This window comes from Carettochelys insculpta, chromosome 3 (assembly GCF_033958435.1).
Source record: "Carettochelys insculpta isolate YL-2023 chromosome 3, ASM3395843v1, whole genome shotgun sequence".
Taxonomy (NCBI): Eukaryota; Metazoa; Chordata; order Testudines; family Carettochelyidae; genus Carettochelys; species Carettochelys insculpta.
Window position 1 is genome coordinate 140,847,253 of NC_134139.1, and position 25,083 is coordinate 140,872,335.

The 25,083-nt window shown below is 45.1% G+C and overlaps 1 protein-coding gene across 1 annotated transcript in view; it reads left to right on the forward strand.

Moving 5' to 3' along the window:
* RNGTT (RNA guanylyltransferase and 5'-phosphatase) overlaps nucleotides 1-25,083 on the forward strand; it is a 400,609-nt gene that overhangs the window by 14,114 nt on the left and 361,412 nt on the right. The window contains exons 3-5 of the mRNA XM_074988850.1: nucleotides 1,937-2,040; nucleotides 2,153-2,241; nucleotides 22,525-22,600. Of these exons, the coding sequence (XP_074844951.1) occupies nucleotides 1,937-2,040; nucleotides 2,153-2,241; nucleotides 22,525-22,600 (269 nt within the window). The remainder of the gene's footprint in view (nucleotides 1-1,936; nucleotides 2,041-2,152; nucleotides 2,242-22,524; nucleotides 22,601-25,083) is intronic.

The following is a 25,083-nucleotide window of genomic DNA, read 5'->3' on the forward strand; positions in this document are numbered from 1 at the left end:
ACATTTGAAGACTGGACAAAAAGGATTGGATACTTATCAGTAATTTTTTTTTTTTAAAGTACTGGAATGTCATGTAATCCTTTTGTTTTTATACATTGCAGTGAATCTGGGAAAGACTTACATGATTAATACATACTCTTCTTTCACAGTTTGGGCCAGTTGGTAAACTGGAGGTTCTCAAAGCCTTCAAAGCCAAGAAAAAGTACCTGGTTCATTAGCCTCTCACAACAGCACTGAGAATATTTCACAGCAAATGTCAGTCTGTGCTATATTAATGGAAGTGTCATAAGTATGATGTGGGAGGTAACTGTCCAATTCTTTTCAGAAGTGGTGAGACCTCAGCTGGAGCACTGTGTCCATTTTTGAGAGTCACAGTTTAATAGAATAGTGAATAAATTGGAGAGAGTCCTGATGAGAATAACTAAAATAAAAAGTTTAGAAAATATGACCCAGATGGGAAAGTTGAAACAATTGGTCATGTTTGGTCTAGAGAACAGAAGGCTCAGAAGCAGACCTGATCTTTTTTTCAAGTAAGGTAAAGGTTGCTTTAAAAGAGAATGGTGATCATATGTTTTCTATGTTCACTGTAAATAGGATAGGAGGTAATTGGTTAGTTTGCTGCCAGGGAGATTTGGCTATTAGGGGAAAAATCTCTTTCACTATGTACTCACTGGAACAGGTTACCTAGGGAGGTTGTGGAATCCCCATCAGTGGAGGTTTTTAAAAATTGACTAGACAGACATCTGTCAGGGATGATCTAAGCATACTTCAACATGCCTTTGTGTGTGCATAGAACTAGTGTGACTGAGGTCCTTTTTTGCGGTCCTTCATTTCTATGCCACTACATAAGAGGGATAAACCTTAGGGAGGGAGAGGAGTTATCCCGTGTTGACACAAGAACATATATAAACTGGTCATCAACAAATTTAGATTGTGATTAAATGAAACCATCAGAAGAGTGGAGTTCTGGACTTCTGAAGGGAGTAGCTGAGGCAAATGTTTTTTCAGCTTGATGAATTTGAGGGGATGATATGAATAGTCGCATACCATGGCATATGACCCGTCCCTGACTGCTATTAGCAAGTATCTCCAGAGACAGTAGATGGGGAGGGCTCTGAGTAACCACAGAAAAGTCACTATCAGCTGTCTGGTTTGTGGGTCTTGCCCACATGATCAGGGTCCAACTGATCACCATATTCAAGTTTGGAAAAGAATTTGCCACCACAAGAGTGTTTTTTTTTTTTTTAAAAACACTTTGGCCTTCCTTTGCACTATGGGACTTGCTGGTTTTGAATTAGAGTAAGTGTTGGATTCCCTCTAACTTCAAGTCTTCAAATCAAGACTTGAGGACTCAGTTAGTCAGAAGTTATGGGCCATTTACAGGATAGGTTGGCTTGCTTGCAAGCCAGGTTAGGTGGTTATGATGGTCCCTTCTGGCCTTAAAATCTATAGGTATCTTTATAGTTCAGTTATACTTGTGGCTAGTCTGTGCTGTCTGACTCAGACTTGCAGGGCGCAGGCTACAGGGCACTAAAATGGCATTGAATTAGTTACAGCTTGAGTTCATAATAGTTCAAAAGTATCAGAATCTATTTGACAAGACTTTCTTTATTCTAATGCATGTTACATACTCTTTCCTCACCAAATATTTTTTCTTCACTTTCAGCAGATTGCTTTGGAGTGTGTAAAGTTGGCACTGGAGGCTATTTGAAAAATGAAATATTCAAGCTTTGTAGCATTGAAGGAGGAAAAAGGGGTAGTGGTAGTGGAACCAATATTAAATACACTTTGTGAACAAGCGCAGGATTTAAAAAAAGATATTCTCAACTTTAGTATGCTGCTAATTTATTTTGGATATAATTAACCAATTCATAATGGTGAGCTGTTCATATTTAGAGGAATTAAATATAAAATAATTACTTTGTTATTGTTTCAGGTTAAAATGGGCTTATTGGTGGACTTGACGAACACCACTAGATTCTATGATAGGAATGATATAGAAAAAGAGGGAATCAAATATATAAAACTTCAGTGTAAAGGGTAAGTTGATTGTATTCATATAATGTTAGATATTTAAACAGATAGTCTGTACTGAATTCTTTCCCCTTTCTGTTGTTTTTACTCTCACCTTTTGTTTTTCCATGTTTACCAGGCATGGTGAATGTCCTACACCTGAGAACACAGAAACATTTATCCGCCTATGTGAACATTTTAGTGATAAGAACCCTTCAGAGCTTATAGGTATGTCGTTACCTCATTAATTTTCCTCCATTTCTTCTTATGCGCTATCTTGTCTTCCATTCTTATGCATTATTGTTCTTCATGAGTCCAAGAAGAATCTAAGCAAGTAAATTTTTTCAGTTCAATGTTTGTGCTATTGTAAGTATTGTTTTGGTGAAAATGACTGTGTAAACAACTTTTGTTATACTTAAAATAAATGTTAGTTTGTATACCAGTTTAGACAAAGTTTGTTGCTTTAGGCAGAAAAATACATCATCTGTATAGTATTAGGGGTCTGTGGCCATCCTTCCCTGTCAGTCTTGGAGGAAGGCCTTGCTCCCCTATTACTCTGTGTCTACAAAGGCAAGGCTCAATGGGGGACTTAACTGTTCAGAGGCGCTAGTCCTCTTTGCGGGATCAAGCACTGAGCAGTTTAAAGGGGTTCTGGCCCTCTGGACAGGGCAGTAAGCTGCCTTTTGCCTGACTCAGACATGCAGTGGATGAACATAAGAACAGCCATACTGGGTCAGATCAGTGGTCTGTCTAGTCCAGTATCCTGTCTTTTGACTGTGGCCAGTGTCAAGTGATTCAGAGGGAATTAACAGAATACGTAATTATTAAGTGATCCATTCTCTGTTGCCCATGCCCAGCTTCTGGCAGACAAAGGGTGGTTCTTCTTCGAGTGGTCCCTGTGGGTGCTCCACAGTAGGTGTCGGGCTCGCCCTGGCGCCGCAGCTCAGAAAATCTTCAGCAGTCTCCGTCGGGTCGCGCATGCGCCGATGCGCGTCGGCTCTTCGTGTGCTTAAGGTCACGTGCGTGATCCGGTCCCCGCCAGTTCCTTCTCAACCGCCAATGGCTGCAGACGGAATCCTCTCCGGCTCCAACGCCCGAGACAGATAAATCCTTATTTTTTTCTAGTGTTAATAGTTTTAACAGTTATAGTTAGCAGTTCTATAGTTTATTATAGCTAGTCTCTCTGTTAAAGTTGTTTAAAACCTAAAGACTATCTTAGAACAGCAGCGGCCACCTCCAGGCGGGCCCGCAGCGTTTGTTGTCAGCCTTCAAAGGCCAACGGCTGTTTAACATCAACTAATAGACTGTTAAGTGCACTATTATCACATAAAGGACTCAGAGTTAAGTTTTAACAATGCCATCCCCCGGCTTTAAGAAGTGTGAATCTTGCCGGGAGGCCATGCCTGCCTCGGATGGCCATAGCAAATACATACGGTGCCTCGGGGAGACACACGTTCCTCAGAAGTGCTCCCATTGCTCTAAGTTGACTAATAGAGCTAGAAAAGACAGAGAAATGAGGCTGAAGATGCTGTTAGTTGACAAAGCACTTCAGCCTGCCGCATCGGAGACAGTACATGCGGAGGGCTCTTCAGGAGCGCACAAGAGGAAGGCTGCTTCTTTGACCGCCTCTGCGCAGAAGAAAAGAAGAGCCTCACCTACTCGATCCCTGCCCCTGACTGTTGGGAGGGGGACGAGTGTAACAAAGGGCCCACGCACGCTGGCTTCCTCTACTGGTAAAGCCGCGGCGCATGCAACAACTCAAGGCCCTGCAGCGACTGGGGAGTTGGCACCGAGAGCCATGCGGGCACTAATCAGTTCGGCACCGGCTACTGCGGCACCAATTGGGACTTCCCCAGAGGCACCGGAGACGGCGGCACCGGGATCGGCGGCACCGGGAGCAGTGGAAATCAGCATGACACCTGCTCCGGTACCAAGTTCACCAATAGGGCCACCTGAGAGAGTAAAGGCTAAAATGAAGACCAGGCACCACAGCCCCTCTCCTGAGAGAATTGCACTGCCTCTATCACCTCAATCACCACCAGAGATTCGACGGGCAGCAACACCTTCAGCCTGCCACAGACGTCCTTCTCCTTTTCTTCAGAGCCCATCACAGGGATCTGCACGCTTTTCTCCAGTATCTAGCAGAGATCCCTACGAGTCTTCTCATAGAGGCTCTCCTCGCACGTCGGTATCATCTCAGAGGTCTCGTCATTCCAGGCACCACCCTTACATCCTTGGGTCATGGTCCAGGTCTCCATCGCTGGGCTCCTGTCCCTGTTGCTACGACCGCCATCATTATGCGGGGCGTCATCATAGGAGTTCGACGTCTCACTATGGATCTCCGTCGACCACTCCTCAATGCCAAGGTGTTCTGCTTCCACCTGGGGGAACACCATGGCTGCCCCAATCAGAGGCTGGGTCTAAGGACACTGAACCCCACCTCGAAATTCCCCAAAGACAATCACAGCAATACAGCTGGGATCCAGAGGAATTGGAGGAGAGATACCACAGTGACACCACCTCATCCTCGCCAGATGAGGCCGTGGTCCCTGGAGATATTTCTCCCCCAGATGACCTGAAACAGTTCCAGGAGCTGTTCAAATGGGTAGCTCAATCCCAAGATATTCAAGTGGCGGAGGTGCAGGAGAAACACCACAGACTCCTTAAAAACCTCAGGCCTCCATCTTCTTCTAAAATTGCTATTCCCTTGGACGATGCAATCATGGAGGCAGCCACTAATATACGGCAGACCCCAGCATCCGCTCCGCCTACCAACAAAAGGGCGGACAAAAAGTACTTCGTCCCTGCGAAAGGGATGGAATTTCTATTTAGTCATCCACAGCCAAACTCGCTGGTGGTTGAATCGTCCGAACACAGGTCCAAATCAGCCCAGTACAAATCTGGGGGATTGGACAAGGACATAAAAAAGTTGGATCTTCTGGGTAGGAAAGCCTACTCCTCCTCTACCCTATTGCTACGTATGGCCAACTATGCCGCTCATTTGTCGAATCACAATTTTGACAATTATTTCAAGCTTACTGCCCTCATGGACTTCCTTCCAGAGGAAAAAAGGCCAATTCTTAAGGCAATCGTGCAAGAGGGTTACGCAGCTTCTCGAGCGGGCATGCAGATTGCACTCGATGTGGTGGATACAGCAGCCCATGCCGTGGCCACTGCAGTGGTAATGCGGAGAGAGTCATGGCTTCATACATCCGGCATTCCAAAGGAGTTGCAGGTCAAAATTGCAGACCTCCCCTTCGACAAAGTAAAATTGTTTGCTGAATCGACTGACTCAGTTCTACACTCGAGCAAAGATTCCAGAACGACGCTTCGGACCTTGGGGATATATACCCCATCGTTCAGAAGGAAGAAATTTTATCCTCAACAACACCGTTATGGTTACCAACAACAACGTGCCCAATTTCAACGGGGGTATGATCAAGGGCATCATCAACAAACGCATTATAAAGGCCCTAGGCTCTGGCCTCAGCAGGGCAGCGCCCCCACGGGGCAAAGTGCGAGACAGCAAGTTTGACGGGTATGTCGAGGGCAGCGAAGCCAAGACCGTACCTCAGTGCCAATCTCAGTACATGTTCCATCACTGACTCAAGCCATTCTACCCACAATGGGAAAGCATCACGTCAGACAAGTGGGTACTGGAGATTGTAAACACGGGATACACGATCCCCTTCCAGTCTTTACCTCCACCAAATCCTCCCACCGCACCCGTCCTCAGAGACCCCTCTCACCTACCGGAATTAAGGCGGGAGGTGGACCACCTCCTATTCATAGGGGCGGTGGAGAGGGTACCGGAACAGTTTCAAGTTAAAGGCTTCTACTCCAGGTATTTCCTGACAGAGAAGAAGACGGGGGTGGAGACCCATTTTGGATCTATGCGCACTGAACCAGTACCTAAGCAAACAACGCTTCAAAATGACTACGATGGCTTCAATAATCACGGCACTAGACCAGGGCGATTGGTTTACGGCTCTCGACTTGCAGGACGCGTATTTTCATATCGCGATTCATCCAGCCCACAGGCGCTTCCTCCGGTTCCTTGTGGGTACAGATCATTTCCAGTACAGAGTCCTCCCATTCGGACTCTCTTCAGCACCCAGAGTCTTCACCAAGACCTTAGCGGTGCTGTCTGCATACCTACACAGACAGGGAGTTTTCATTTTCCCGTACCTGGACGATTGCCTGTTAAAGGGGACCTCCCGGGAGGAGGTACTATGGATGGTACACATCACCACAAACACATTTACCTCACTGGGCCTCATCATCAATTTCTCAAAATCAAAGACCGACCCCACACAAAATATAGAGTTTATAGGGGCTCGGATAGACTCAGTCATGTCAAGGGTGTATTTACCCGAGGCATGTTTCCGTGCCATCGAATCTCTCGTACAACTACTAACGTACAGCCCCACTGTTCCAGTTCTCACGTGCTTACAACTGTTGGGGCATATGGCAACCACCACGTTTGTGGTGCAAAACGCCAGGCTGCATATGCGAGGATTGCAGCATTGGTTGGCAACAGCATACAAACCCTCAATCCACAACGTCCACAAGAGAGTGTCACTTACAACAGAGGCACGAAGCTCGCTAACATGGTGGGGAAACCCCAGGAATCTCCTGACAGGGGTGCCCTTCCGCCAACCGCAAATCACGGCGTTCATTACAACAGATGCCTCCCACATGGGATGGGGGGCTCACATGGACGACAAAACCACTCAAGGATTATGGTCCCCCGCGGAGAGGACACTGCGCATAAACATATTAGAGCTCAGGGCAGTGTTCAATGCGTGCAGGCATTTTCTCAATTATCTGTGCGGAAAAGTAGTCGGCGTGAATACCGACAACACCACCACCATGTTTTATATAAACCGACAGTGGGGAGCCAGGTCTCGTACGCTTTGTGCGGAGGCGGTCCGGCTCTGGAACTGGTGCATCACCAACAATATAACCCTAAAGGCTTCATATCTACCGGGGATCCACAACGTCAAGGCGGACCAACTCAGCAGACACTTTGCGCCCACTCACGAGTGGCAGATCCGTCCAGATCTACTCCACCAAGTGTTCCGCAGATGGGGTTTTCCCAAAATCGACTTGTTCGCCACCCAAGAAAACAAGAGATGTCCCCAGTACTGCTCCAGAGTGGGCATGGGACAGGGGTCTTTGGGGCACGCCTTCATGATCCCATGGAAGGGCCCTCTACTTTATGCGTTCCCTCCCACGACACTTATACACAAGGTCTTGGAGAAGGCCAAAAGGGAGAGAGCACGCATGATACTCATAGTCCCAACGTGGGACAGACAACAGTGGTTCCTGTTGCTCTTGCGCATGGCTCAACATCAGCCATTTCTCCTACCAACAGTACTGGACACTCTTTCTCAGGCTCGGGGGTCAATACTGCACCTGCACCCAAAGAGACTTCGGCTACAAGCATGGCTAATCCATGGCTAAGCGCCCTAGAGACTACATGCTCAGAGGGAGTACAACAAGTCCTTGAAGGTAGTCGGAGAACTTCCACCAGAAAGACTTATCAGCACAAATGTTTGCGTTTTTCCGAATGGTGTTCCTCCAGGCAACTAATACCCCAGGACGCCACCATACCTACGATTCTGGATTATTTGCTACAACTCAAACAAAATGGGCTTTCGCTATCCTCTATAAAGGTGCGTCTGGCGGCTATATCAGCGTTTCGGCATGAAAAGGATGGATCAACCACATTTGCCCATCCTGTTGTATCGCGTTTCCTAAAGGGGTTGGTGAACCTGTACCCCCCTCGGAAACCAATACTGCCGTCATGGAGTCTAGACCTAGTTCTGCACACCCTCTCGGGACCACCCTTTGAACCATTGGCTACGGCCCCCCTTCGACTACTTACTATTAAGACGACTTTCCTCCTGGCAATCACGTCAGCTCGCAGAGTGAGCGAGCTCGCGGCCATAATGTCCACACCACCCTGCACGATTTTCTCAAAAGAAGCGGTGGTCTTACGATTACACCCAGCCTTCGTTCCGAAGGTCTCTTCAGACTTTCACATCAACGAACCAATAGTGCTGCCCTCATTCTATCCTAAGCCCCACAACTCAAATGAAGAGGCACGGTTGCACTTACTTGATGTAAGAAGGGCACTGGCATTCTACATCGATAGAACTAAACATTTCCGGAAAACGGACAGACTCCTGGTGTCCATTGCATCCAGATCAAAAGGAGAAGCACTATCTTCACAGAGGATTTCAAATCACATTGTGTCTTGCATAAAACTGTGTTATGAGATTCTCAAGACTCCTCTGCCAGTTCCGCCAAGAGCCCATTCTACTAGGTCAATGGCGGCGTCAACAGCCTTCTTCAAAGGCATCGCGCTGAGAGATATCTGCAGAGCGGCGACATGGTCTTCCTATGACACCTTCGCCAAGCACTACGCAATGCACAGGATGCTTGATGAGGATACACGCCTGTCGACAGCAGTCCTTTCACGGGCAAGCTGCGCATAAATCGGGTACCCACCTCCTTTTTCGGGGGGTGGGGGGTTACTGCTGGGTAGTCACCTACTGTGGAGCACCCACGGGGACCACTCGAAGAAGAAAGAGAAGTTACTCACCTGTAGTAACGATGGTTCTTCGAGATGTGTCCCCGTGGGTGCTCCACTACCCACCTGTTCCTCCCCACTTCGGAGCTCTGCTTGTGTGTTTTTCAGGGGCATCCGGAGCGGTTGATCAGGAACTGGCGGGGACCGTATTGTGCACGTGACCGTAAGCGCGCGAAGAGCCGACTCGTATCGGCGCATGCGCGACCCGACGGAGACTGCTGAAGATTTTCCGAGCTGCAGCGCTGGGGCGAGCCCGACACCTACTGTGGAGCACCCACGGGGACACATCTCGAAGAACCATCGTTACTACAGGTGAGTAACTTCTCTTTTTTCATCCTTCCTTGGGAAGAAGAGTAGAATGACTTAAGGCTACCCTTCTTCACCAGATCCCAGCCAAGGACCCTAACAGTGGTGTATGGTTCTGCTACTGGGCAGCAGGAATTCCACTGAAACATGCTGCCCTGAATTCTGACAGTACAGCCAGACCATTGTCACTTGTCTTTGGGCTACTTCTATCACTTTGGATTATACTTTGTTTCCCTGTGGTACCTGCCGGTGGCATTTGTAGTAGCTCTTCTGGGTACTAGTCAGTTAGCAGTCTCAGCTCCTCCTTTGGGCCCTTGGCATGGGAGAGCTCCATCCTGGATGTAGGGAACAGCAGTGAGCAATAGACATCTGCTTCCTTCTCTGGGTATTGCACCGCTGAGTGGCAGCACCTAACTTTGAACTTCTTGTCCTGCTCTCTTGCTTCTGGTGCAGTGGGTGTAGCTTGACTGGATTCACACACCAGTGGGTGAAGAGTGGTTCCTCCCATCAGTCTGGGTGGGACGCCATGTCCCATCACTACGTACACATATACATGTGAGAGATTAGCAGACGTTTTACCGAACTCCTCCTGAAGCCAGTCAGTTTTTCTTGTGCAAGCACTGCTGTGTTTGATCCCATCTTACGTGGCATCTGATAACCAAGAGAGGTTGATTTCCTTGTGGTCATGCTGAATTTATAAAAATCCTGTACTTAGTGTTTAGTTTTAGTACTACATCATAAAGGTTTCAACTTGAGCAAATGAGTTCCTTTAGTAATGTACTGGAAACTGATAATGGAAATTTGATTGAGTTTTCAGAACTTTGATCTTATACAATATGCAAAATTAATTAATGACAAGTTTAATTTCACTTTAAATAGAACAATCAGATTAGAGACATGAGACTAAGTATGTCCTTTTCTGAATCCTATTCTTAGGCCTCACCACATTCACAGCTATGAAAAATGTGACATGGACCATGAAATCTGGTCTCCCACTGTGGAAATACATAAAGCACACAAACAACCAGATTTCATGGAGGGGAGACCAGCCTCTCTCATACTGGGGATCCTGACCCTAAAGGGAGTTGGGGGGGGCGTGTCACAGGATTATTCTGGGGAAGTGTGGTCACTATTGTAACTTACTTCTGCACTGCCTTCAGAGCTGGGCTGCCAGACCACAGCAGCCGTTGAGTGGGTGCTCAGCTTTGAAAGCAGTGCTTCAGCAGCAGCAGTGTCACCTCTGATCTTTTCTGTCCACGTATAGAGTACTTTTTATGTGCTCTGAATCCTGCATGTGCGTGTCTGCACTGCTAGCAGAAACGAACCTAGCTGTGTGCGCTCTGCTAATCTCTCTGGAGCAGCTGCCCAAGCACACAGCTGACAGGGAACACTTACCAGCAGCATTACAGAAATAAAGAATGGCATGGTATGATATTGCCATGTTGCTTCTGCACTGCTCATGGCAGTGGCTTTGCCTTCCAAGTTGGGATCCTGGCCAGCAGCTGCTGTTCTCCAGCTGCCCGCTTCTTAAGGCAGCACTGCCACTAGCAGTAGCTTGGAAGTAAGGGTTAGCAGTACCACAACCCCAGCTATAATAATCTTATGAACTCTCCACAAATCCTTTTTAGATCAAGACCCCTAGAATTATAATACTGTGAAATTACGGATTTATGTAGTTGAAGTAATAAAATTTGATACCATAAATACTATGACAGTGAAACTGAGCAAAGTGGACCATGAGTTTTGTAGGGCTCTAACCATTATGTTTAAATACCTAATATAATGCTCTGATTTCAAAGGTAAAGATATAAGTAAATCCTCTTATAGCCGCCTGTCCTGAAAACCGAATTTGGGATCTAGGCTGTGTTGTTTTTATTTTTTCTCATGTGTCATCAGTAAAATCAATGTTTATGAAATTATTTTGTTTGCTTTCACTAGTTCTGTATAGGTGTAACTGATAGATGTTTACTACATTACTGAGATGATGCATCTGAACAAATGGTATTCATTTCTTTCTCCCGGTTGCTGACTGCCATGCTAACAGGAGTAAAGCAGTAAAAAGTTATTTTTTGCCATTGTTCAGCAGGTACAATTTTTGAATATACACAAGGAGCAAATGCATTGAATAAGTAGATGGTATTTTTACATAATTCATTCTTAGAAGAGAATCACACTTCAAGGTTTTTCTATATATTTTACCGAGAGACACTCACTGGTTTAAGATATGCAGTTCTTTTTTCCCCTGATTTTGTTTTACTTGGTTTTACATAAGTTTCTACACACAGTTTCTGAAACTAATATGACTGCATATTGACTTAAAAACTGATATAGTTAAAGCAGTACAGTTCCCTAGTGTGGATGTATCCAGACAGGTATAAAAATGCTCATATTGGGTCTGTGTGTGTTGGTATTAAAATGGTACATAGACCAGCATTTCTCAGGGCATGGTACATGTACCCTTAGGTGTACACAAGAGAAGTCCGGGGGAGAGGGTGATAAACGTACGGGAGCTGTATGTTGCTCTTTGAACAATAAAATGTTTGGAGCTGTGAAAGTGCTGTGTGCCGCTGTGTGCCACTCTGTGCACGTGTCCCTCCCTAGCTCTTGGAGGGAGAAGTGCTTGGCAGCAGTGGTGGTGACGGTGGCAGCGGTGGCTTCAGTGAGTTGCCAGCATTGGATTACAGTGGGGCAAACTGTGGAGGAGGGGGGATTGGGTTAAAGTGTAGGGTGGGGAGGGCTGGGGTTGCCTGGCTCTGGAGGAGGGTAGGGCGCTTGGGTTAAAGCAGGGAGCTGGGGGTGCCTGGTTCTGCAGGAGGGCTGGGCGATTGGATTAAAGTGAGGAGTTGGCCGTGCCTGGCTCTGTAATATTATGCTTGTTATCTGAATTAAGTGATAGAGTGATTGCTATTTGTGCAATTTTAGTTTAGTATTTGTAATTGCAACAGAAAGGGTTTAAAATGGGCCAATTCCTTATAAAAACAAAGTATAAAACTGCAAATTTGGATTAAGATAGTACACAGGAAACAGTATCTGAGACAATGATTAAATTGTGGCTCAGCGGTTTGAAGCGTAGGTTGACCATTTGATTTCATCCAACAAGCTCAAATTTCGCATTAAATTTTATTTTTTTCTTGTAATTTCATTGATGTTTGCATAATATATACATATACATTAATAAAATTGGACTTATTTTATGTTAATTTTTTTTATTTATACTCTTTGCACAATCGTAAGTATGCTGGCAAGTTTATCACCTATAGGAAACTTCTTCCATCCAACCAGTTACAATTAAGTTGTTTAGACAAAAATATGTTATAATGTTAGGGTGTGTCTGAAAATTGTGGGTACTGGGGAAACTTATATATTTGGAAAAGGGTACTTTATTTAAAAAAACAAGGTTGAGAGACACTGATATAGACCAACTGTAAATATAACAAACACTGAAGAGTTCATTTTGGATTTGTATCAGATTTTGAGTGATTGATTTGGAGTGTATGGTTCTCAACTTAATTACAGTAATTCTCCTCCTCTTTAGATAAATGGGAGGAAAGGTCTCAAACTTGCCTATTGCAATGTGGACTCATAATAGATTGGAGGCAAAGTAGACTAATATTCAGAATGAACTCTTGAACACTTATTTCCATGGAGTAAAATTTTTATTTTTTCTCATTCTTCTTTGTTTGAAAAGTCTGGGAATATGGAAGAGATTCCAGAAGACTGGAAAAAGGACAAATACAGTTCCCCTCTATGAAAAGAGGTGGTAGGGGACAACCCAGGGAATTATAGACAAGCCACCTTAACTTCTGTACCAGGACAGATAATGGAGCAAATAATTAAGAAATCAGTTTGCAAACCTTTAGAAGATAATAAGGCGATAAGTAACATGGTGGATTTGTAAAGAACAAATCATGTCAAACCAACCTGTTACCTTTCTTTGACAGCATATCCAGACCTGTGGATAAGGGGAAATCATTAAATGTGATATATCCAGATTTTAGTAAGCCATTTGATGCACTCTTGCATGACCTGCTCATTAACAAACTAGGGAAACACAATCTAGAGGGAGTTGCTGTAAGGTGGATGCATAACTGGTTGGATAATTTTTCCCAGAGAGCAGTTATCAATGGTTTACAGTCATGCAGGAAGGGTATAACGAGAGGGGTGCCACAGGGATCAGTTCTGGGTCTGATTTTGTTCAATTGTTTGATCAGTGATTTTGATAATGGCAGAGGGAGTACACTTATAAAGTTTGAGGATGATACCAAACTGAAGGGATTGCAAGTGCTATACTTCAAAATGACCTGGAAACCCGAGCAAAGGGGTCTGAGATGAATAGGATGAAATTCAGTGTGGACAAATGTTCCATCCTAAGTGGAATACTTCACAATGAGTTGTGCACGTACAAAATAGGAAATGACTGTCTAGGGAGGAGTACTGCAGAAAAGGAGCTAGTGGTCATAGTAGATCACAAGCTAAGTATCAGACAAAGCATGATAGTAAAAAAAAAAAAAAAAAAAAAAAAAAAAAATCGAAAAACCCCAAACAAAACACCAAACCAAACAAAAAAAAAATCCCACATCATTTTGAAATGTATTATCAGGGGTGTTGTAAGAAAGACCTGAAAAGTAGTTCTTCCACTTTACTATGTGCTGATTAAACTTCAGCTGGAGTACTGTGTCCAGTTCTGGGTGCCTCATTTCAGGAAAGCTGTGAACAAATTGGAAAAAGTCCAGGGAAGTGTAAACCCAAATGAGTAAAGGTCTAGAAAACATGACCTATGGGAGAGAAGACTGAAAGAACTGGGATTGTTTAGTCTTAAAATGATAATACTGAGAGGGGACATAAAATTTTTCAGGTACCTATAAGGTTGTTACAAGGAGGAGTGAGAAAAAATATTCTCCTTAACTTCTGATGATAGTACAAGAAGCAATATGGTTAAATTACAGCAAGGGAGGTTTAGATGGGACATTAGGAAGAACTTCCTAACTGTCAGGGTGGTTAAGCACTGGAATAAATTGGCTGTGGAGATTGTGGAAATTCATCATAGGAGATTTTGAAGAGCAGGTTACACCGATACCTGTCATGGATGGTTTTTAGCTGGTGCCTGGCTCTGCTATGTTTGGACAGGGCTGGACTTGATAACCTCTTGTGGTTCCTTTCCAATTCTGAGATTGTGATTCCTTACATGTTCAGAGGGTATTTTAAGTAAAACTTTCATTACTCAGATGTGGAATATGTTCTTGCATCCTTTGTTACTTGTTGTTTGAAAAAGTTGAAGTAGGCATTCATAGCCTCTCAATGCAATGAATTATAGTTTTGGGCCAGCAGTTTACATGGAATACAGATAACATTATAAAGTGCTTGATATAGAAAACTCATTTCATTGGCATTTTAACTTTAAATGTCATTCGCAGTGTTGAGTCATTAACTTCTGTCAGTTGGTTACATGGAATACAGATTACACTGCGCCTTTTATTTCTGCTGTGGGAAATGAGATGTAAAATTGGGGTTATTTGTTAAGATGGTGTGTTGTTTTTAATCTCCTTAACTTAGTTATTCCTGTCTGAGATACCTTCTTCCTCATTCAATTATAAGTGTCTTCTGTTGTAATTTCATCTTTAGAGCGTACTTGAGATAGGTTACTTCTCTAGAGCTCTGAACAGATGCCATCAAAGAGAAAACACATCACTGTTGTGGAAATGGAAAGGAGGAATGCCTCTATACTGTGGTAGTCACATTTGAGAACGGAAGTTCAAACATCTTTTGTTTCTATTCACTTCTCAGTTAAGAAGCAGTGCAAAATGCTTTGAGAAGAATAAAACATTAAAGTAGTGAAATGTGTTTAGCTGGAGCAGAAAGAATAGAGCTGTGCTGATCACAGCAGAAAAAATAATTATATCAATGAGACACGTGCATAATTCTTTAATGTAATCTTTTACATGAGAAACACAAAGCAGCTTCAGACATCCCAAAGAGAAAACTAGTGAGGCTTGTGCCAGGGCAGTTCTACTTTTGCCCAACTGAGCCATACGTGGTTGTCATAGGACTCCCATTATAGATGAATAAGTTTCACCACATGAGGATAATAAAATTGATAATGTTTAATCTGGTCTTCAGAAAACAACAAAAATTTCTGTCCTTCCTAAATGATCAGGTAATGTTAAATTTTTTCAAATATTAAGTAGACAGAAAAGTCTCCTGCTGCTTTGCAACTAAACTTCTGTTAGTCGCAGAAATCAGAGACAGAAAAGACTCCTGTCATTTCCTTCAAATGCATATGTCTTGCCTACACTAGATTTCTGAGTTTGGTTGGTGTACTTGAGCAATGGACCTGTACAGTTTCTCTAGGAAGACCATATCACTCTGTGGACATATTTTCCTGGTTTTGGTCCATGATTCAAATATATTGCCAGTGAGAAACTTTTCCTAACACACTCATATTTTATTCAGTTCCATTCTTAAGATAATTGTTTTTTCTTAGTGTTAATTTTTAAATAAACTATGGTTCACTTTTTGGATATAAAAATCAAATTTTTAGAAGTCATAATCTCCTGTGAGCTGCATGTCTGGAAGCCTGGGAATCAGGTCCCTCTAAGAAAATGCTAGACTAACTGGGGAGATGGAAGGTTGTATATACATAAAAAGGACAGGAGCAGTGATGGCTGAGAACAATGCATGAGCTCAGATCTAGGCTCTTTAATTGCATTTCTGACATGCTTCTGCTATTGCCATGTGGATAAAAATTTGTAAGACCTTTGCCTTTGACTTTTTGATACCAGTACTCACTGCATGCCCCATTGCAATAGATGGAATGTAAGCTGAGAAAATTTAACTTTCATCTGAAATAGACTAGATGTTAAAATGGCTAGCTTGAATGGCATGGTGTGAAACTTCTTATCTAAACTATATAAAGATGGATTGGAAACTTGATTGTAGGTCTAGAGTAATTCCACTTACAGTGAGGAAATAAAGATCTTGCCTTAGAATAAGGCAGTGGAGAGAAAAAATGTGATTACAGGAACTGAAATTCGTTCAGTCGAAAGCATGTTTTGAAATAAGCAATGGTGAGTAAAACAAGACACAAGTGAGGCTATCAATTGGGATATTTTTGTTTTTCAGAGAACACATTCATAATAGCCTTTATTTTACTATGTATTTGAGAGCGTATGCTTGTTTGTTCAAGACCTCGTACTAAATGGTAAGAGAGGACCACCAAATTTGGGATGCAGCTTTCCCTTATTATAATTTAAAGCAAGATAAAGGCTTGGTTGTGCTGGGACAATGAACGGCATATTCCAGGACGGCGATTGCTGCTTATAAAATGGAAAGGGAGGACTATGTTTTATAATGACCACCTGGGGGAACCAGGATATATGGATGGAAAGCAGGGACAGTTATACTTTATAATGACCACAGGAGAGCAAGGAGGGGCCAGTGATGGAGACTGGGACAGTTGTAACCCCTTTGGGGCAGTAGGGGTGGAGAAAAGGACAGCTCTATACTACACATTTAAGAGAGTTTGTCTGTGTGTCTGTCTGTCCGTCCTCCAGATGGGGGAATTGCACCCCTCCCGGATGTGCCTACTGTAGCTGCAACAGCATTGGACAGGCACTTCTCATCTGGCCCCAAGCTGCTGCGACGGGGGGCTGAAGTACTTCACTTTCCTCAGGACAGCTTGCACACTCCCATCCCTAACCGCACATCACAGAAATGAATTTAATCAAGAAAAACTTATTTGAGTTAAGGACCCAAGCAATGCTGGGTAAATCTCCTCCTCTGCCATGTATGTTAGAGAGTTTGTCCATATGTCTCTTTGGCTGGGTCTACGCTTGCCCCAACTTCAAAGGGGGCATGGTAATCAGGGCCACGGGAGATAATTAAAGAAGTGCTACGGTGAATGTGCAGCACTTCATTAGGCTTATTCTCCCCCGTGGCAACTTCGAAGTGTCAAACTTCAAAGTGCTGGCATGCATGTAGCCGTGGGCACTTCTAAGTGCCCATGTTTCTTAGAAGTCCCTTTACTCCTCCAAGGCTGTGTCTGCACTACAAATAACTTCGAAGTTGCTTACTTCAAAGTTATACTTTGAAGTAAGCAACTTGGAAGTAGAGCATCTACACACAAAATGCACCCTCCCTTACTTTGAAGTTAAGCATCTACACACAATTAGCCACCACTTCGAAGTAAGGGTCCAGGAAATGATGCAGGCATTGGGGTTGCATGGCCAACAAGCCCTTCTGGGCTTGCAGCTGACCCCTTAAGGGGGCCCCTCCCAACACCCGCAGCCTGCAAGAGCTTAAGGCTGCCAGGCTGCAGACAGCAACAGAGGGCACATGCTGGGGAGAAGAGCTGAGCAACACGCCCGCTCCCACCCTTCCTGAAGATGAGGTACTCTCCACCCTGGCCAGCCTGCTGGCCACCCTCCTCTTCCGCTGCCATGGCCAGGTCGCCCTCCTGGGACCCAGCTTACAGGCCCTGGCCATGGCACTGCTGCCCTTTCCCTGGGCCACCCCCATCCGGTGCCGGTGGGCCGCCTCCACCACAAGTGAGTGGTGGGATTGGCTGGTGCTGGAGGACTGGGATGATGAAGGGTGGCTGGGGAACTTCAGAATGACCTGTTGGATGTTCAGAGACCTCTGCTGCTGGCTTGTCTCAATCCTCCAGCACCGACACGCATGGATGTGGCCACTGCTCCCAGTGCAGAAGAGGGTGGCCACCCCCGACAGCCTCCGGTCTGTCGGCCGCCGATTCGGCGTCGGCAAGGCCGGTATTGGAGCAGTGACGATTGAGGTATGTCTGGCTCCCACCATGGACCCACCCTGGGGAGAGGGCTACTGGGCAGGAGGGCCTTGTTGGGTAGGGGGCTGGGGGTCTTTCCAGTCTGCCATTCATGTATGTGTCTTCCTTCCCCCCTGCAGGTTGTCCGAGCAATAAACAGGGTGTTCCTGCCATGAGTCGTGACCCTGGGGTACCTAGATGCTGCCCTTGCTGGGTTCGTGGGCCTGGGCTTCCCCAGTTGTTTTGGAGCTCTGGATGGGACACATGGCGATCCAGGCTCCAGACCACAGCGGGGGTGCCTACATTAATAGGAACGGGTACCACTCTGTGGTACTCCAGGCACTGGTGGACACCAGGGTCCATTTCTGGACGTGTGTGGGGTCGCTGGGCAGGGCCCATGACGCCTGGTTGTTCCAGTATTTGTGGTTCGCATGATGGATGCAGGCGGCCACGTATGTCCCCCTGTGGGAACTCCCACTTGGGGACATCACAATGGCCCCCTGCTTCGTGGTCGACACTGCATACCCACTGCACCTGTGGCTCATGCAGCACTATACTGGATGTACCATGCTAGCCCAGGACACCTTTAATGGTCGCCTCAACCATGCCAGGGGCACAATTGAGCGGGCGTTTGGGAGGCTGGAGGGGAGGTTTTGCTTCCTCCTCACCAGGCTGGATGTCAGCTTCCCAAACGTCCCCATGGTGATTGCCACCTCCAGTGCCTTCCACAACTTCGTGGAGGGCTGGTGGGAACCCTGCAGCCGGGGCTCAGCCGTGGACCTGGGGCCCAAGTATGAGCAGCTGCCTGCTGCCCCGTGTCGTGAGGCACAGAGGGATGGCATCAGGGTCCCTGAGGCCCTGTGTCAGGCCTTCACACAGGGCCTGCACTGATCTCCTCCCTGCCCCCCAGCCACACACCACACCACCGGTCTCCTCACTCCCACACCTCTCAAGCTCCCTCCGCTCAACACTCTCCCGCCACAGACACAGGGTTAGGGTGGGAGCATCTAACTTTACTACTGGGGAAATAAACTCATTGTGCAAAACCGAACAGAACAACGTGTGAAACTATTTTACAGTGCACAGGGCGAACGGCCCACAGGAGGGAGGCAGGGCGGGTGGGGAGGCTGGGTGAGGCAACTGAACTGGGAGTGGGGCTGGGCAGGGGAAGGCTCACTTACCAAGGGCATGGAGGGCTGGGAGCCACGTTGGCCATGGCTGCCCCTACTGCCCCAGGTCTGGGTTCCCCTGTGGGGCTATGGTGGGGCTGGGACCACAGGGAGTTAGGGCTGGGGTGGGGGTGCTGGGGCCTGGCCTCCTCAGGGTATGCGGGGGCTGCCACTGGGGCTAAGCCAGGTGCACCCGCCTCGGCTGGCAGCCACCAAGCTAGTTATAGCTGGGTGGACAGTGATAGGTGTGCTGGGAGGTGGGTGGGAGGGGGGAGCTGCTGCAGGAGCAGTGGTGTGGGAGACACGGGGGGGGGCAGCTGTGTGCTGGGCTGGCAAGGGGTTGGGCAAGGCAGGCAGCCAAGGCCTGGGCCACAGCGTCCAGGCTGCTGGCCAGCCGCACCCAGACATCCTGCTCTATCACCAGCCAGTCCTGGAGCACCCTGGTCATATCCTGCACAACTGCGTGGTTGGTGGTTGCCTCTTCCTCCCTCCAGAGCTGTGTGCGGGAGGCCCTGCTGCGGCCAAGGGGGAGATGCAGGCTGCAACAATGGGGTGGCTACCTGGCCCCCTGCAGCTGTGGCCTGCTGTGGTGGACTGCGGTGCCATTCTGACGATGGACCTGTGGAGACAGGAGGGGACGGGGACGGCCCGTAAGTGCTGGGTCCCAACTCGGCAGGTCTGGAGGCCCCGCTCCCCTGCTGCTTGATGGCCCACTAGCCCCATGGGATGCCAGGTGCCCAGGGTTCTCTGCCCAGTGAGGGTCGGCCTGTGTTCTTTCCCCCGACCCATCTCCAGGTGTGAGGGCTGTGGGGCTGTTCCGGGTGTGCTCCGTCCCCCTCCCTGGCAACATCCCACTTGTCCCATATGTACCAGCTGCGATGTCCTAGGGCTTGGGCACGGCCCGGCTGGAGGAGGCTCAGCTGGGTGCCCTGGAGGAGAGGGCGATGGCGAGGGTCCTGTTGTTGGATGCCTTGTCATAGCCCTTGGTCTCAGTTGGCCACTCCCCGCATGGGGGGCTCGTGGTGCCCGCCTTGTCCTCACTGTCCGCAGGTGGGGGAGCAGCAGTGTCCACTACGTGCTCCGGGGTGGCCGCTCCCCTTGGCCCCAGGAGCCTGTGCAGCTCCTGGTAAGGACCAGCTGTGCCCCCGACTGGCTGGCAGCATTGCGGGCCTTGATTTAGGTCTGGTGGAGTTCCTTGACCTTGATGTGGACGCTGCTGCCAGTGTGGTCGGGGTGGCCTCAGGCAGTGAGGCCGCTGGCCAGCCGGTCAAAGGCCTCGGTGTTGGTCTGGTGAGTGCCAGTTTCCCGAAGGACCTTCTCTTCCCCCAACAGACTGAGGAGGTCCTTCAGCTCCTCCTCTGTCCAGGTGGGTCCGCTCCAGCATAGCTCTTGCCTTGGAGGGCCTGGGGGTCCTGGCATGCCGCCATGGTGGCCGGGGGTATGGAGGCTGGCTGGTGCTTCAAGCAGGGGCAGTCTGAATGGGAGCTTTTGCTGCACCTGCTTGTGGCACACTCTCAACTTCCTGCCTGGGGTTGCTGGGGAGCTGCTTCCTTTAAGGCAGCTGGCAGGGACTGGAGAGCCCTGTTGGGGCTGGCCAGAGTATCTCTATCCTCTGGGGGGAGGCAGGGGTGGGCATCTCCTTGGCAGACTCCTTATTTTGAAGTAAGGAGTGCAGAGTGTCTATGCACACTTACTTCAAAGTTTAAATTCGAAGGTAAGCCCCTGCTCCATTCCCAGGAATGGAATAGTGACTTCGAAGTTAACTTCACAAGTAAGGGAGGCTAACTTTGAAATAAGGGAAAGTGTGTTTAGACGCTCTGCGTGCTACTTCGAAGTAGGAGCTTACTTTGCAGTTAACTTTGAAGTAAGTTTGTAGCGTAGGCAAAATTTTGAGGAGTAAAGGGACTTCAAAGTAGCACAGGCACTTTGATGTGCCCGTGGCTACATGCATGCTGGCGCTTCGAAGTTTGACACTTCGAAGTTGTTGCAGAGGAAAATTAGCCAAATGAAGTGCTGCGTATTCACTGCAGCACTTCATTAATCATCTCCCATGGCCCTGATTACCATGCCCCCTTCGAAGCTGGGTGCAAGTGTAGACGAGCCCTTTGATCCAGAAGTCCTTCTGAATGGTAAAGAGCTTTGGCAATGGAATTCGGTATACAGCTTCTCATCATAACTTAAAGCAATGTAAGGCTTGGTCATGACAGGAAAACTGGATGTGCCTTGAAATGGGATTGCTTCTCATAACACCAAACAGAAAAGAGAAAAACCATCAAATCAAGTACAGTCCTCTGAACTGACATGACATAAAGCAAATGTTGAAAGAGACTGAACCAAGTTGAGCCAGAAAAATAGGATGAATATGGGATAATGGTGCTTTTTACAGAAAAGAGCGAAAGTGGAAAAATTTGGAGCAGGTTTTTTTTTTTTTCTCAGCTGCATCAGTGCTTATAGATGTTTGAAAACTAGAAGAAAATGCTAGTGGAAACCAAATTGTCTGTAGTTCTTTTTTGTTAAAACATGGTTTGTGGTAAGAGTTTATAGGGGTGAAGAAAAAATACATGCGATGGAATTCCCATTTAAAAATATATACTTAAAAATAGACAGATTTTTAGCAATCTCTTTTTTTAAGAAATCCAAAATAAAAATTAACTTAATAAAAATAACACTACTTTAGAAAAAGACAGTCATTTGAATAAAGCATACACATTTCCTTTTGTTAAATAGTTCAATTAGGAACCTAAGCAATGCTGGACAAGACTGCTAGTGTCCTATGTATGAAGAAAATGTATCTTTCAATCACATTGAACAAGAAAGTTCTTTGACTTAGCTTCATACATATCTGTAGTGAGGGAGTTGGTTCATCTTATTGCTGTTTTTTGACCAATTTTGCTTTTGGTGTGCAAGAGGCCTTTCTTTCTGATTTGGTTTATCTACCACTAGATGGAGCTGGTAATATAGGAAAGAGGGAAAATTAGAAGCAATTGCTTTTTTGCTGTCCTCTCTCCCTGACAAATACTCAATAAAATAAAGGCTGAAAATTTAATAAATTGTACCCTTTATCTTTAAACTGAAAAGGCAAATAGTTTACTGTTTGTCTTTATTGAATGGATTTTTATGGATTTCTTTCAAAATTAAATAAGCACTAACATGTTAATAGCCATTTTGAAATAAGACTGAGGCGCTCTGTGTATATTTAGTTTAAAGCAATATAACTTTGACATGATTTTTATGTTGTTCTGCTTGAAATTAATATAACTCCAACTTATTTTTCTAAATGAATAGTTATTACATTTTTTTACAAAATCTCTTATGACTCCTACAAATGCTTATCAGAAAGCAATCAAATACTTTGTGATGTTATTCGGATTTCAATACTAATAAAATAGTACTGCTGAGCTTTTGTATTGTGATGAATTGAAGATTCAGAAAACTACAGGAATTCACATGGAATTTAAATATCTTTTTGTCTTTTATACATTGTCCCTAGGAGTTCTGAGTTTTTTCTATAAGAATGGGGCATCTTCTTAATGGTGATAATTTAAATGGAATGAGCCAAAAATGTCACTCTTTGACATTGTTTGTATTGAAAACAGCTGCATGTTGTTAATTTTCAAAATGAATTGTCACCATACATTTAGTGTTGTTGTTTTGTTTTCCAGGTGTTCATTGTACACATGGGTTCAATCGAACTGGTTTTCTTATCTGTGCCTTTTTGGTTGAGAAGTTGGATTGGAGGTAATATTGCAAATTTAATTTTGCATGTAAAGAAGTGGTATAATTAGTAATTTTTTTTGTGTATTTCAGAATTGTCATTGTTCCATTGGCAGTTCAGTTGTATTTGCACCCTGTTCTAAGATTTGTATTTTAAAATAAATTTATATTTTTGTTATTAATTCTAGGAAGGCTGATTTTTTTTTTTCTTTTTTTTTTGCTTTGCATATCTGATTCAGTGCACTAAGCATGTCTATATTTTCAGTAGATGATGGTAACTGGAAAGTCATAATTTTGAGCAGATGACATACATTAACATTATTCCTGTCACACACTGTTGACAGTTCAGTCTATTTCAGTTATGTTTTCAGGTATATTGTCAAGTCTGGAGGCCAATAATTAGCCTTCCCAGCTGTGTTTAAGTTTTCATGAGTTCATACAGGTTGCTTTCTCTCTTTCCTTTACAAAGTATTGAAGTTGACTGACTTACTGCTTTTGACTGATTGCTTTCCCATGTAGCTTTATTGTACAGCTTTTGTTCTTGGCATATTCAAAAGAATGGCATTGCATGGAAGAGTAGCAGGAAAGTAACATGTATGCAAACATCAGCAAGGAAACCCAAAACACTGCATTTGTTACAGGATTTTTCCAATGAGAATTGTATTTCTTGTGTAGCCTGTCTTTTGAGAATTTTACAGAATTGGTATGCATACTTTGAAATAAGGGTGGGAGAAATAACTGTTCCCCCATGATAGTGGTGTTCCAGGTTACATATCATTACTGCAGGAAAAAAGTCTAAAAGTCTTTCCAGATTAGAGGATGTATTTTATTCAGTGGTATTATTTAAATACAAGCTTTTTTTCTGTCCCACTAGCCCTGATACAAAGCCTTTGTCTCTAGAGTATGCTCTACACTAAAAAGATAGATCAGTCCAGCTGTGTTGTAGTCATGAGCATCATAGTTAAGCCAACTCCCAGATGTAAACAGTACTAGCTTGATGGAGGAGCTTTCCCATTTAACCAGCTACCACTCTTCAGGGATGTTGTTTATCTATAGTGACAGGCAACCCCCTGCAGATGGCGTAGGTAGTGTCTGCATTACACTGCAGCGCCACAGTTTTGTCGCCGTAGTGTTTCAAGTGTGAGCAAGCTATAGAATCTTGTAATACATTCCTTTCTACTGGTCTATTTGTGGAACCATTTGTAGCATTGGATGGAGAAGTGCTGAATCAATACTGCTTCCTTTTTGGTGTGATTAAGCATAAAGCTTACCTTAAGGCTGGGATATGGGCAAGATGGCTGCCTTTGGGTCCTGAGCTTAATTTTCCTGGTAAGGTAGACACATGCGGTGAGAGCAGATTCATAATCATGTGGCTCTTGAGCGCCAGTGGCCCAATGAATCTCTTAAATTCAGCCGAACCTGGGACTTGAATATAGAACTGACCATCTTATTAGCAGGGTCCTATGCTCTGATAGGCTGGCTAATTTCAGTTTGTCTGAAGGCTTTATAAATCTGCATGTAATTGACCCTGAGTAGGTCTTGTTATGTTCTTCAGCCTGGAATCAGATAACAATTCTGAGCTATCTATTTGAATTAATACCTCCTATGTAGCTTCTCTTAATATTTTCTTTCTTCTGCCTGAAAATCCTTACATTGATTGATTGATGAAGTCTTGTTTTTATTTTCTTTTGGAAGATGGTTAGTCCATATGAATTAAACTTGTTCATCTTGGTCAACTTTTGTGAAACAGGACCAACATTTTCAAAATTAGCAGATAAATACAGCTACAAACAAACAGCAACATTAAAATAATTGTCTGAGTTATAATTACATTACGTATATGCACCATATTAAGAAAAAACCATGTTTACTACATTATCATATCAAGTAGAGTGACACTGTTATTCACTGATAAAACAATGAGGTTTTCCCTATAGAAAATCTGCCCATATCTACCCTTTAAACCCATGTTGCAGGAAAGTAGCAGATGTGCTGTGAATGCTGAGATGTCTTTTACAGCTAGTTTAGAGAAAGGTCATCCAGACAGAGAGCCCTCCAGCTAGTCTTTGGAAAAGTTATGTGATACTCTTTTTGAATCCTCACTTTTCCCCAAGACAGTTTAATTTCTGGAATGTGTAAACTGCCTTTTCTGCCTTGCTGGTCTTCTGTACCTGAAAGCTGAGCTGCATTTATGAAGCTTTGTTAGTCTGTTCTAAATACTCTTGAGTTTACAGGAGAATCAGCTGCTTGTAGTCCATCAGGGACAAACTTGTCTGGAGGATAATGGGAATTCTCAAGTACTTGGAATGTGAAGTCCATCTCTTCTCCTTTCTTTACTTTTCCCAAGTTGCCTCATGGTCTCTCTGGGGCATTAAAGACCTTGCTAAGCAATTTGGATAATTCTGGTTTATCATTAAAAAGAGCAAAATACGTTTTAGAATCTTTTTCTCATCCGATTTCTCCCTAGCTTTAACTGCATTCTTTTTTGTCCATTTTGTTAGCATGTG